This window comes from Octodon degus, unplaced genomic scaffold (genome assembly GCF_000260255.1).
Source record: "Octodon degus isolate 3935 unplaced genomic scaffold, OctDeg1.0 scaffold00024, whole genome shotgun sequence".
Lineage (NCBI taxonomy): Eukaryota > Metazoa > Chordata > Mammalia > Rodentia > Octodontidae > Octodon > Octodon degus.
Genome location: NW_004524600.1, coordinates 18,704,054 through 18,718,843, shown reverse-complemented (window position 1 = coordinate 18,718,843; position 14,790 = coordinate 18,704,054). Strand labels below are relative to the sequence as shown.

The 14,790-nt window shown below is 40.8% G+C and overlaps 1 protein-coding gene across 1 annotated transcript in view; it reads right to left on the bottom strand.

Moving 5' to 3' along the window:
• The window catches only part of Utrn (utrophin), a 522,813-nt gene that overhangs the window by 100,012 nt on the left and 408,011 nt on the right, over positions 1 to 14,790 (bottom strand). The window contains exon 55 of the mRNA XM_023712207.1: positions 4,094 to 4,362. Coding sequence (XP_023567975.1) covers positions 4,094 to 4,362 — 269 coding nt within the window. The remainder of the gene's footprint in view (positions 1 to 4,093; positions 4,363 to 14,790) is intronic.

Here is a 14,790-nt window from a genome sequence, read left to right as displayed (position 1 = left end):
ACCACATGCCAGCCAGCCCTGCCCCCAGGTAGGCTGAGCTGGCCACACACACACACACACACACACACACACACACACACACACAATAAATGTAAAAAAAAAAATCATTAAAAAAAAAACCCTTCTAAGAAGGTCTAGGTAAAATTTTCCCCATGCAATACACATGAGAGCTAAAATCCATCATTGTCTGATAAACCTCAAAAAAATGTGAAGAAACTGACTTTATTTTCAAAAGGAAAAATATTTAAGGTACATCAGACAATATGTTAGTGTTCTGAAATTCTTAAAAATGCCCAAAAGCTATAAGAAGAAGTCCAGGGCAGAGGTGACCAGGAAATAAGAGGATGGCCAGACTCAGTGTGAGAAACAGCGTCACCGGAGGTGGCAGTGCAAGCCTGGCATCTGAAACAGCAGGCATGGGGCTGGCGAGATAGCTCAGTACCATAAGCGCTTGCCTGAAACAGCGGCCATGGAAGTCAACGTGTATAAAGCGAGAACTAGTGCCGGAACTCTGCAAACACTGGTACATGAAAAGCCGGGAGAAGGAAAGCTCAGGAAACAATGTGAGTGGTTCCTATGTGAAAGGAGAAGGAATTAGAATTTGTGCTAGCTTTTCTTCATCTCATCTCCATTCCTGCCCATGGTGGCATTTCGGATAACAGAATGCACACACACAGCTGTATGCACAAGTGCAGTTCAAGAAAGCAAGTAGCTGTGTGGTAACGGAGGTTGTACAAGTATAAAGGATTAACTATGAACACAGGAGCTTAAGACAGAGGGGAATGTGCAGCAGGGTATGGAAAGAGCGACTCTCATCTAGACTTGAAAGAAGTGTGGTCCTTCAGATTCTGTTTAAGAAAAATTTACAGAACTCAGATCCTTAGAGGTTTTTCCACTCATGGCTTTAGCTTTTTATATTAATATTTTCTGTATGGTCAGAGGCAGGATTTTAAATTCTGAAAGAACAATAAAGAAGCTTACATTTTTTCTCCTTAAAAATAATTTTTCTATTGCAAGCCATAAGTGAAAACATTAAAGGAGCACTGACGAACAAGGTCTTTGGAGTTTGCTTTATATATTTATTTATATGGTCAGATGTTTTATGGCCATAAGGAATCTTTCTATCAAAAAAGTTTATCTTGGGAGCCAGCAAGATAGTTCAGTGGACTAAAGTACCTGCTTAGGCAAGCTTAGGCAAGCACAGGGGCCGTAGTTAGATCCCTGGCACCACATGCTGCACCAGCCCCACCCCTGGGCTGGCTGAGCCCGCCACAACCTATAATCCTAGCACTGGGGAGGCTGAAAACAGGAGGATCATTATGAGTCAGAGCTGCGCAGTGAAACCCTGTAACAATCAAATACAGTGAAAGAGAGACAGAGACAGAGACAGAGACAGAGACAGAGACAGAGACAGACAGAGAGAGAGAAAAGGAAAGGAAAGGAAAACTTTATCTTTGTTTTTTAAAGCTTCCAAAAATAGGGGCTTGAAATCAAACAAAATTTAAATTGTTTCAGAATTTCCATGTGTCCTAGTATAGAGAACCAATTTATCATATTTTCCCTGCACTTTTCTTTAAGATGAGGTCTACGTGGCCCTGCTTGCTGTAAAAACAGAAACATCTGCTAGTATCAAAGGTGCTGACTGCAGGCTGTTGGCACATGCGAATCTCCAACCTGCCTCCTGCCAGAAGTGGTGCCTTCTGCAAAGAATGATTACAGGTAATTTAGGGCGTTGAAAGCAGTTGATTACTCTGAAAGATTTTACTTTCCAGTTGCTTTGACATTTAATAACGCTTAGCAACAATCAGTACTTAATTTTATCTACCCAATAGCTTTATTAGGATTTGGGATCTACTTTACAGCACCTGTAAAACAGTCCAGAATTTAAATTTATTTTATTTGGCTGAAGAAGAGTTGGGTTTTATTTTTTCTTTTCCTAATAAGATGTTAAGATTTTTAATCCACAGTTTATTTCTTTCAGTTAAAATACTAATTTTATTTTTTTTCTGGATTTGCACTGAAGCAGAGATTTGAACACAAGATTTGGATGCAGAGATAGGTCATTCCTTTAATCAAATGAGATGAATAACTCTGAAATTTGGAAAGGGTTTAGTAATTCCAGATACAATTTTTCATCTTTTCTACATTAATCTACGTGTATTAAAATGATACTTTCCAATTCAAATGTTTAACTTCTTGCGTTTTTGTTATCCAAAGCTACTTCTTTTTTGTAAACCACTGCCTTAGAGAATTTCTGTATTTAATACAATCTGTAAAATGCAAGAGGCGTCCAATTTCTAAAGAAACTATGCTAATGGCTGTGTTCTCAGTAGGTCATTTTAAACTTGTAATTATACAAGGGAAATGGCTGTTACAGTGCTAAGGCTGCGAGAAGAGGCCTCCTTCAGTCATAAAGTAGCTGGAGAATTTCACATAACTACGTTGAAAAGTGGTGAAAACCAATACTCTTTCAGCAATAAATTTTGACAATTTTAAAATTTGTTATTTAACTTTTGTAAAGCATTAAACTCAAATAAGGGATCGAGGTTGCATTTCACCTCATTCGCAAGAACGAACTCTGCAGTGAAAGGGAAGAACATACACAAAAATCATGAAAACTGCTAATTAACTAGCTATGCGGGCTTGAGCAATTATATTCCATTTTGTTATTTGTAAAACAGATATAACAGTAACAGTCTCCATCTTTTTTAGGTTGGCGTGAGGATTAAAAAAGATATTTATGTAAATTGGCTAAGAACAGTTCTTGGCACATAGTAAACGCATTTAATAAATGGAAACTTATTATTATTCCTAAGTCTATATATATATACACACATCTACTTATACAATTTGCCTAACTATCCAGTTAATTAATTACTCAGATCTTTCTCCCCCATGCAGTCACACAAACAAAAAGAATGCCCAATGCCCACATGCAAGAGATATGTGCTAATACAATAAAAATACCATGTGATAATCATATTAATGCCTGTTAATTTTTCACTGTCATATTCCTTAATTTGATTCATGACTGCCTAATACATATATTAATATGCTATTACAAGTTCTCTACTCTCTACATATGTTATGTATGCCTCTTTTTTTGGCCTGAATTTCATTAAGTTCTTCTGGAAATATTCTAGAGTATGGGAACTGAAGGAGATCTAGGCTGTCAGTACCCTTTACAGTACTAATGTACTCAGACATAAGTTAAATTTATAGTGACAATTCCAGGGGAGACAGCATGCATCTGATTAAATCTCTAAGTCTAATTGCCAGGGCTATACTATGTAGATATATTCTGTAAAACCTAAGCTGTAGGAAATGCTACAAAACAAGTATTTCACTTTCTTTAAAAAAAAATTGGAAGCAAAAATAAATAAGAGTGAGGGTGGTCCTATACATTGAAAAAGATTTAAAAATATTTATGTAAAAAAGGTAAAAAATGTCCATTATTTAGGGCTGTGCAACTGGGTCAGAAAGTATCATAAAAAGGTAAAGTATCATAAAAGTCATTTTAGGAGTGATTGAAGGAGAGGATTCTGCACGTGAAGGCATATGGAAAACATCTGTGGTAACTGCCGACTTGGGTGGGGGATTTAAGGAGTGATGGCTGTATATCAGTCCCTATTAGCAAATATATATATGTGACTCTGTTTATTCGTGTTATACTAAACAATAAAGCATTTCTTCACATTTCTTTGTCAAAGGCAACAATGTTGACTGTTGTATCTTACATCTACATGTCCCTTTCGAGTCTCAGGCAATCAGAGCAGGATGACTAAAGGCGATTGGATTACAAGTGTATTGTAGCAGCTGCTCTGGTTGGAGAGGTCTGGGTGGGAGAGGTATGTCACTGGGGGCGTGGCCTGGAAGGGGCATAGTCAGGAAGGGTGTGGCCAGGAAGGGCGTGACCGGGAAGGGCGTGGCCGGGAAAGGTTTATGTGCCTCTCCAGCACCTCCCTTCCCTCTCTGCTTCCTCTCTCAGGCCTTGAGCAGCACTTCATTGTCAGGCCCCTTCTGCGGAGCAGACTGTAGACTGAAACAAGAGCCAGGATTTCCCAGCAGGAAGGAAAGTGACTAAGACACTGACCAAGGTCTTCTCGATGTGATCATCCAGTGAGTCGATGAGCAAGTCCCCCACGGGCTTCCAGCCGTGGCGCACGGCCTCGGCCTCCTTCAGGTCGGCGTCCAGGTCATCCATGGCGCCTTGCAGGTCCCGCAGCTTCTCCAACGCCTTGTCCACTTGCTTTTGCCAACTGCTAGTAACAGCGTTGAGGCTTTCCCACTTCTCTCTGACTTCAGAAGACTGTTTGCGCATGGCCTTGGCGATCTTTTGGGCCCTCTCTTCTGGAGTCAATTCTGTGATTTAAAAACGAATGAATGAATAAATGAATGAATGAATGAATGAATGAAACCATTTGGATGTCTGATCAGTTGCACATTTTTTATAGCCAAGTGTGAATATCAGCTTAGAAAGGCTTAGTGCCAAATACACAGAGATACAATTACAATGGTCAAAAAAAGGGAAGATTGTCTGCACACTTCAACCACTAATTCATAGCTACACATAAACATATACTCAAAAGGAGAAGAAAATAACCACTCGATTAACAAATGGCCTAGCGGGCTGGTGAGATGGCTCAGTGGTCTAAAGCACCTGCTTGGAATAAGCTTGGCAAAGCACAGGGACTGCGGTTCGATCCCCCAGCACCACATGCCAGCCAGCCCCGCCCCCAGGTGGGCTGAGCTGGCCACACATACACACACACACACACATAAATAAATAAATGTTTAAAAAAAAATGGCCTAGCATCCCCCATGGGTTCTGAATTTTAATATACCTGTAAACCTTGAAATGTAACAGGATAACTCAAATCCATTTTTCTTCACCATGAATTTCGTTCTATGACATACAAAGGCATTTTTTCATTTCATTGTTTTCAGGAGAAATTGCAAGTGTAATTATCAGAGAGTGGCTGTAAGTTATGAAGAAAAGCTCTCAGAAAATAAGATTAATTTATTGTGCTTCTAAAAAGAATTAAATGAAGACAAACTATGTATCTTAGATCTTTTATCATCCTTGAGTTTATCTGGCAGTTCATTTTTAATAAAGGGCATTTTCTGCAGACCAGAACTGTAAAATGCCCACAAACATTTCAACAGGAAGACAGCAAGATTATAAGGACTATTTTGAACATGTAATAGCTCAAGAGGCCTTCCAGAGTGTCAAAATTAAGCTGAGACTTCCACACAGAAAGGGTGAGCAATATCCAAGGCCAGCCTACAAGATTCAGGTGGAGAGAATAAAGATCCAAAGGTAAATGAAAGATCTGGAGAAAAATCAAAGTCAAGGCCAAGGCCAAGGCCAAGGGTTAGGGACATAGAGGTGGAAAACTGACTAGGCCAGGGGGGCAGAATGCACCACACCATACTCTCAAAAACTGGTTAGAAAGGTGTCCACTACAGACATTCCTCATTGAAACAACAAGTTCCAGTCCTGCCACTGAGTCGTTAATTTAGTTGGCTGCTAAATGAGGAACTATTTATAGTATGTACATTATGAGAATTCAGAACAAAGAAATGGTCAAGGATGACTTTGCTTCATTTGCATAACTCTTACACGCAGTAATGTGATGTACAAAAATGTAAACTACTGTACCATACAATCGGCAAAAATTACAGTACTGTATAAATCAGATATTCTATATAAAAAAAGACACTGAGTTTCTATAAAATCGATATACAGAACTATAACCCCTCCCAAAAAAAGATGAGTTTTAAGTCTGAGGGACAGGCCATAAGCCCAAACAATCATCAAACATGTAGGTCATTAAAGGAATACCTATATCACAAAACGCTCTTAGGGCTTGGCACCCTCTAATCCTGACGATATTCTTCCCTATGTAGCTGGTTTGATGGTATCATTCTGAGTGGCGACTGGAAACAGAGGCAGGTCAGAAACATAGTTAAGATAAAGACTAGATGAATTTAAGACAAATACATACAGAATCTTATTGACTTGCCATCAGATGTCTCATTAAACCCATCTCCAACTGAAAACAATGAATCAAAAAGATATTGAAGAGACATACTAGATATTACAGCTTAGCTTGGCCTATTGGGTGCTCGAAACAATGACACTAGCCTTCGACCAGGCAAGATTATCTAACGTAAAACCTGTTCTACAGTGAAGTGAACACTTCATATAGTTTATTGAACACTGTGCTGAAAGTGAAGACTACAACATGGGTATTGCTCCCCACTATGGGAAACATGGACGGGAAAAAAACCTTGAAGTGAACCACTGTAAGTTGGATACCATTATGTATTTTTCAAGATAACATCTCATCTTCTCCTATCAATCACATTAGCAATTTTCACTTCACTTCAAAATGCTGCAAAATGACAAGTGAAATGAATCACAGTTCAAGATAAAGTGACCTTCTTCATAAGCTGAACTGAAAGAAGCACAACTAAACAACACCTTTCACCCTCAATATAAATTTACCTACCTGTCTTTATCTGAATATTATTTAAAGTCAAGTTGAAAGAGACAAAGCACATAGTATCAATTTAAATTTCCAGAAAGTTCCACACATTGATACTTAGATTTAAAGCACTGTAACTTTAATAAATCTATGGGAACCTAAGAGACTGTAAAGACTTCAATAAGCCCTAGCACTGTGAATTGGGTTGCTCACTTACTGGGAAGCTACAGACAGACTTGAAGAATCCCTTAGCAATTAAATTGGGGAAAAGAAAAGAAAGCCACACAATGGATGAGGAGGCTGAATCATACCAGTACAGGTAAGAAAGGAAAATAAGTGAATTACAAAACAAGAGTCAAGCAACAATCAGGAAAAGAAGCCAAGAAGATTAGAGAGAAGGCCTAACATGGCTGCAACTCAGCATTCCTAGGTTCCTCAGGAAAAACCTTTTTGAAGAGAAGTCCTACCTCTTGAAAGGCAAACCTTAGCCCTTCAAGATACGCATAAAATACAAACACATACAATTTCTATTTTAGCTTTTTATATAAATATAAAATGCTGTGTGACAGATGAAGAAGTCTTTCCTAGTAGCCTCACAGAGATGGAGAGCACAAGTTTTCTGACAGTAACACTTGTGTTAACTAGTAAGTCACTCTGGCCTTTTCAAAAAATAGATTTTTAGTGCTTGTGTTTCACTGACTATTGTAAAAAAAAAAAATTGCTACTGATTTCAGAAGAAACAACTTAATTATGATTTTCCTCAGATAAAGTAAAAACCGTTTTTGAGTCAGTCACTAAATAACCCTTCCCAGAGAGACACAGTTCTTTGTCCTGTGACAAAATATCTTGCATTGGCTGTGACTTTTGTGTCTTCGCTTAATATAAAATCTTTTGATTGTGAGGTCCTTTTGTATTTATTATGCAATCTCCACTTGAGCAGCTACTCAGAAGGAAAGCGAAGCTCTACATTCAGTTCCCCATCTGTTTGCCAGAGAGGAAACATCGGATAATCACTTTTGAGTCAGAATAAAAGTAGATCCTGTGGCAGCAACTTTAGCCAAGGAGGCAGCAGTGCACAAAGTGAAACCCAAACTTTCCAGAACATTTGTAAAACTGTCAGAAGGAGCAATGTGGGAACTATCAAGTTATGTTGATTTGGAGTGAAGAAAAAAATTAAATGAATACTTCAAAAAGACAGAACAAATGAAATAAAGGGAACTGACTGTATCCTTTTTTAAAAAAAAAAAAATCTTATTTGAAAATGAAGATAAATGTTCCTTCAAACTTTCTAAATATTTTGATCTGGTGTGCAGCTATAATCCCAGCACTCTTTGGGCTGAGGAAGGTGGATCATAAGCCTTGTCCTGGGCAACTTAAGGACTTAATGAGACTGTGTGGCAAAATAAAAAGGGGCTGGGGATATAGCTCAGTTGGAAGGTCCTGAGTTCAATGCCCAGTACATGCAAGAGTGGAAAACTTTCTCAACCAGCGTTTCTGAAGCCTGGCATCATCTAAGAAACCACATTGGGAGTTAGTTAGCTAGTTAGTTGCTGAAGGCTGATGCTCAAGCGCGTACCACAGACAACACTAACTGAACTGGCCCAGGTGACACCCGAGGACGGAGGGCAGCTTCTTGGGTCACTTCACGTGCAATTAGGAGGGGGCCCGCTGGAATCTAAACCCGAGTCTCCACCAAAGCTCACTGGGCACTTCCATTCTGAGCGTCACCCTGTCAACCTCATGCAGTGTCACTAAACTCAAGAGGCCAGAGAGCCACGGAGGCGCACTGAGAAGAGCAAAGGTATCTCCACCTCAGAAGCCAATGAGCCTGATCCTGCAGGCAGAAGAAGCAGCAGGATAAAGCAAAATCGATCTACCGACCGTTTGAGGCCCAGGGCCTTTCCTATGTCACTTTCCTGAGTGTGTACACGCGCATGTGTGTGCGCACACACGCGTGCATATCTGTGCACGTGCAAATGTATGTGCTCGGTCTCCTTCAGTCTCCTCTCTTCAGGTCTTTCCACTCCAATGGCCAAACTTTCATTTCTATTATTTACACCTGGGTTCACTGATTTAGATTCATCTATTCTAAATTCTAAATCTATTTTGCTTCTGTATGATGATTCTTGAACAGCTATATCTTTATTATGCTGCAAGGCTATTTCAGGAGGAACAGGTAACTAAGGCAGAAGGAAATGAGAAGAGAGGAAAGCCCGATCGCGTTTCTCTGCTGTCCTGTGATGTTTATGATGCGCAGACTCACGGCCTGGCCCTGCGCCAGCTCTCTCCTACACCTCGAGGACAGATGCTGGAATGTGCTTCCCTGAGTACAGGTAGGAAAGCAACCTGGCCGGGAGCCCGAGAGCGGAGACTGCACGGGGGCCTGCGGGGCCTGCGTGGGCACAGCTCCAGGCGGCCTGCAGGCTGGCTGGGCCCAGCCGCATCAGCCTGTCCCTGTCTCCACGCTAGGGACATATTTTAGTCCAAGAACCCATTTTTTCTCTAGAGTGTCATGGACACAAAGCAGAGCATCTGCATGGCTCGAAGACACTTGGGGCTACTTGAAAGGCTGAGGAAGGAGGACTTCAAGTTTGACGCCAGCCTGGACAACTTGGTAGGCTTTGCCGCGGCATAAAAAAATAAACGGCTGGGGAATGTAACTGCCTGGCACAGTGCCCCTAGGTACTGAAGAAAAAATTAGAAAGGACAAAGGAAAAGAAAGACATTTAAAATAGAAAAGATTTTATTAGTAGAACAAAGAAAATCTCCTTTAATGTACTTGTGTAAAGATATTTTAAAATGTTTTTGAATGAAAGTATTAATAACGATATATATCCATTTGGATCATTCCAGTGTTGTTTTTAATAAAGATTTCCAGGCTGGGGAGATAGCTCAGCGGTCTAAGCATCTGCCTGAAGGGGCTGGGGAGATGGCTCAGTAGAATAAGTACTTCCCTGGCAAACACAAGGGTCTGAGTTCAATCCCCGGTTCCACAGGGGGAGGAAAAAAAAAACAAGTGAGCATCTGCCTGGCAAGCACACGGACCCAGGTTCAATCCCCAGTACCGCATACGGTGCCAGCCCTGACACCAGGCATGGTGGCTCACACCTGTAATCCCAGTGCTGTAGAGGCTGAGAAAGGAGGATCACTATGAGTCTGAACTGTGTAGTGAGACCCTGTACCAAATAATTAATTAATGAATTTTAAAAAATAAAAAGAGATTTCCACTCTTTGTTGTATTTTTTTTCTTCGTTTTTGTTATGGGTGCTTGGAGCCACCACTGTGATTTTTCTCCTCAGTTTCTAAAGCTGTATTTCATTCATGTTTCCTTTCTTTCCATCTTGCATACTGCAACAACCACAGCAGAGGTTACTGAGTCTGCTATTATAATGACTGAACAGAATTTTTAGCTTTAGTTTTTATTGAGATTTCATAAAATTTTTCCACTTATTCTTTCTTCATCCTTTCAATATCTATGTATTATATTTTCTTTTTTTTTTCTTATTGTGAAATCAAAAGACATGTAACAAACTCATATGAAGACTGCTAATTCCAAATATCTTATTTATGCTATTTGTTTGCTGCATGTATTCATAAACTTAATCTTAGCTTTCACTAAAAGATAAAAAGAAAAAGTTATTAAGACAAACAAGAAAAACTGTAGTTAACATGCTTCACTATTGGACAATTTAGCGCCAGGGAAGATCAGGTCATACACCAGTTCCAATAGGAGTTTGAGAATCCTGGACATTTTCCTCATCTCTCTCAGCCTCAGGGTAACACCTATAAAGCCACCAGCACATGCCACAGGAAGTCCTGACCAAAGGTTCCTTTTCTTAAATTCCTTTTCTCATGTTATTACTAATTCTGTTGAGATTTAGACAACGCTAGAGATTTCCTCACCCCTCTCCTTCTCATCTCCTGTCATTTTATAACCAAAATGCTTTTCATTAAATAACAGGAACTCTGTCCTTCTCTAATTTCCTGATTAAGTAATTAACATCAACTTCATCTCCCTGCAATGATCCACTCCGTGTTTAGGGAGACCCAAGCCATTTCCTACTCTGTACAATGACTGATGATAACAATTCATCATAAACCAGCTTACAGGCGCATCATCAAGTGCCACTGGCTGATTAATGTTTCCAATTCTGTTCTTCTAATAAATTATAAGGGTGACAAGGACACGAGACTCCTCAGGGTAGATCGACCTGCTAATGTTTAGTTTAAACCTTTGAATAACAATTTCATAAAGATGTTCCAAAGCCATTGGTGAAGCCAAGTGATTCCTCAGCCCCTTTACAAATACTCAGGCTGATGGGGTAGGGTAGCCCAGCACGAGCAAGGCCCAGGGTTCAGGCCACTGCCAGGCACACACACGACACAGAACACAGGTACGAGGGGCAATGAAGAGCTCCACAGTAAAGCACTTCAGGGACCACCTTCCTCAGATACCAGGATGCAAGCCAGTAAGAGAAAGGGAAGAAATGGAGACAGGAATACAGATTCCAGGAATAGAGACCTATAGAACACAGACAGGAATATAAAGGAGGGAGCTAGATGGCACTTTCACCTCGAAAGCTGGTAGAGCTGAACTGGAGTCTCAATACCTCAAGCTTCATCGTCCTGTAAAGTGGACCAAAGTGACTAGGCCTGTGGAAGAAGAGGACCTCTGAGGAAAGAGTGGGAACAGCAAGGGCCTCTGACCAGACAAAGCAGCCAGCTCAGCAACCTGAGAGCCAACTTCCAAATTTCTGAATAGTCTCACTCTTACAGCAGTTTTCTGAGAACCTTAAAATGAGTTACTGTGATAGACAGCAGCACACGGGTCACCACAGGCAGGGAGGAGAAAGTGGAGGGGGCTGAGTCTCGGGAGGGCAAGGACATCTGTTCTGCGTCCTGCTGTATTCCCATTACCTAGGTTGCCACCTAGCCGCAGTGGCTACTCCGCAAGTATTTATTATGGACAGACAGGTCTCCAGATAGCATCTTGAAGAGAGCAGAATGAACAGGAAAGTCTGCCCTTTTTGCTTAAAGAATCAGGGAACAGGGGCCATAAGTGAAAAACTCCCCATTTCTTGTATCTCTTCCCAGGCTGCTGGGTGGCTAAACGCAGGAGCTGATGGAAAATAAAGCTACGGACTTCGACTTCGGAAGCTTTCTGCCCACACTCGGCTCCTCATCTGAAAGAAGGGCAGTGGGCGGTGGGTGGCTTGTGCGCATGTGCTGCCCAGATAGACAAGAAGCCCTAAATTAAGGGAATGAACGTCTCTGCTAGGCTTATGCTTCCTGAAAACTGGTAGAGCTGCCAGCTCATTCTTGGAAGACCATGAACCAACTCTCTCCGACAAACCAACCAATAACAGCAACAACAAGTAAGTGCGCTATGTTGAAAGACTTTCGCATTCTCCTCTCCTTCAGGTTTAAATCAGACGGTAGCTTCCCAGATGCTGATTATCATAAAATACAAATACATAAATTGTTGCCATCTTTTTTATGAGGCAGAGGTGATTTATGAATGGCTGTAACACTGGCTAGACAAAATAACAGATGGTGTACGCATAACATAAAAATGCTGCGTCCCTCAAACTAACCTTCGTTATCACCATCAAGAATTTTAAATGCAATTTAGTCGCTATAATATATGTCAGCATGAAAAAGGTTATTGAAAATTTTACCCAATCAGTAGGGTTACTCAGCTGACCCATATTTTAGGAAAGTCAGGAGGCTGGATTCACCCCATCCAGTAGCTATGGCACAGCGTTAATTTGGAAAGAACCAATCACATTATTACTCTGGAGCTAAGGGGACTCTGGAAAAGAAAGTAACATTTTTCTGTGCTTTTTCATGCATTACAACTTTACTAATGTAATTTAGACTTGAGAAGCTAATTATATTATGGCTGTGGTCGGCAGGCCTGAAAGCAATTATGCGTACATTAAGTTTTCCTGTGAAAATCAAAAAGAGGAAGTCTAATACTGCCTGAGCACCTCCTCCTTCTGTGATAGGAGAGGAGAGGGCCGGCATGTAACTCTGCTAAGCGATGTGACCTTTCAGTACCAAAAAATCAGCAGCAAAGGGAGAAGTAGAGAACACACTTACTGATCACACAAGTTTCTTTGATGTAAAAGTATGTAGAAAATAGAACATCATTTCTATTGACTCCCTAGAAATAGGAATGATGGCTAAGGTAGTTAAAGAAGGACATAACGGTGGAGGAAACATCAAGTTTGGTGGCCCGAGGCTTCATGCATAGTTCAGCTCTCTCCCGTGAGGCAGCAGCCTGCTCCACCTCTCACACTCTCCTCCGTTTCCTCATCTGGCAAATGGTGACAGCATTCCTAGCTCGGATGTGAGAAGGGTATTATGCAAAACAAGGTATGTGAGATGCTTAGCGTGGTACCTGGGACACTGTCACCTCTGACAAATAAATGTTGGCTTGTTGTGGCCGTTTATGTACGACCATGTCTTACTACTCCTGCTATAGGAATTAACTGTTCTTTCATTTGATATAAGCAAAGGGGGTCTTCCAATCCCAGAGGGCCTGGGTCCTGTTCCTCAAACCAAATACATCCTAGAGAAGGGCTCTCGATCCCTTGCTGGTGTGAGATTCTGAGATAAAATCGGAGGAAAACTAAGAAAATCTAACTTGTAGAGAGGGGCAGAGGGGGACATGAAGAAAAGGCTGGCATTCCAGCCCTGCTGCCAGCTGTGTCCTTCCACTGAAGGTGGCTTGGCTATGGGACCAATTCGGAGCCCATGTGTGTGGGCATGTGGGCTTTGTTATTTGCTATGAATGGGGTCCTAACTGACAGAGCTGTTATGGGGGGTGCGAACCCTTGGGGAAAACACCTGTTAGTTTTACCAGCCTAATTACTTTCATGATGTAATACGTCTTCTGGCCTCGTTTTATGAGATATAAGGAAATAATGTAACCTTAAGTTACACTGAGAATTGGCATAAAAGCGATTTCTATTAAACTACATGATAATTTTACATCTCTACTTATAATGACTATGAAATTTTATTTGTACTCGTTAGCTAATACTGCATAAGATGGACTGACAGCGTGACTGAAAAATGTCATCTATTACTTCTTTATATCATAAAATGTATGCAATTTCACATAAGAAAAACGTTCTCAATACCTGGCTCTCTAAAATATGAAATATTTAATGAAACAGCAGAGCCTGAGTTAAAATATTAAATATCACTAATACAGATAGCTAGCAAAAGATCGAAGAAAAAGTATAGACCCTGTATTTGTATCTCAAAAGCTGCTTATTTACTGTTACTATCAATAGGCTATTGAAAGTTGCATATACACATATATGCAGCTACCTGTGTATAAACACTAAATTAATTAAGGCTCATGTTTTAACCACGACTAATAATAAAATATCATTTCAATTATGCAAAACAGACTCTATCAGATGGAAGCAGAATGATGCTCAGATGATAACCCTAATAAAAATAACAGTTGTTGTAGCACAGAAGTGATGAACAGCAAAATAGAGTGCTAGCTTTCGGTGGTCCTGGGGAGAGAACGCAGAAGTTAGCACGGGCAAGGGCAGTACTCTGCTGCTAAGGAGCTACACTTCCAGTCCCGAATGTTTTTGTTTATTTGTTTGTTTTTGGTACTCCTTAAAAGAGCAATACCAGATCTAAGTTTTTCATATATATACACACACTGGTTGACACTGCCAATGATATACGCAGCTTAATACATACATCTATATGCAGAATAATGTTATATATAATACTAATCTGTGCATATCACACACCCATCCCATCATCACTGTTGTTTTCTGAAGCAATTCAAGAAGTCCTGTTTCATGAGTTTTGGGAAGAGGTCCAATCAGAACATCAGGAATGCCACTGCCCACCACTGCCCACCACTGCCCACCACTGCCCACCACTGCCCAAGAGAAAAACAGGCTCATACAGCCACCGCTGTGTGGTGTTCTCTTGTCCTGTATGTCAAGTGCTTTTTGTTTTTGGGTTTTTTTAATCATAACTTCTGCTCCGTCTAACTTATTGAGATAGTTCAGGGAACAAATCTGAAGGTGGTTTCAAAAGTAGAGAGAACAATAACATCATGAGCGATTTGGTGCTCCATTCTACTACTTTTTTAAAAAAGCAGAATGAAGGACCGGCCAAATAGCTCAGCAGATTAAAGCGCCTACAGGCACAGGGACCAGGGGTTTGAGCCCCGGGCCTGCCATGCCCGCCCCGCCCCCGAGATGACAACTGAGACTGGGTATGGTGACACACACCTGTAATCTCAGCTCTTGGGAGG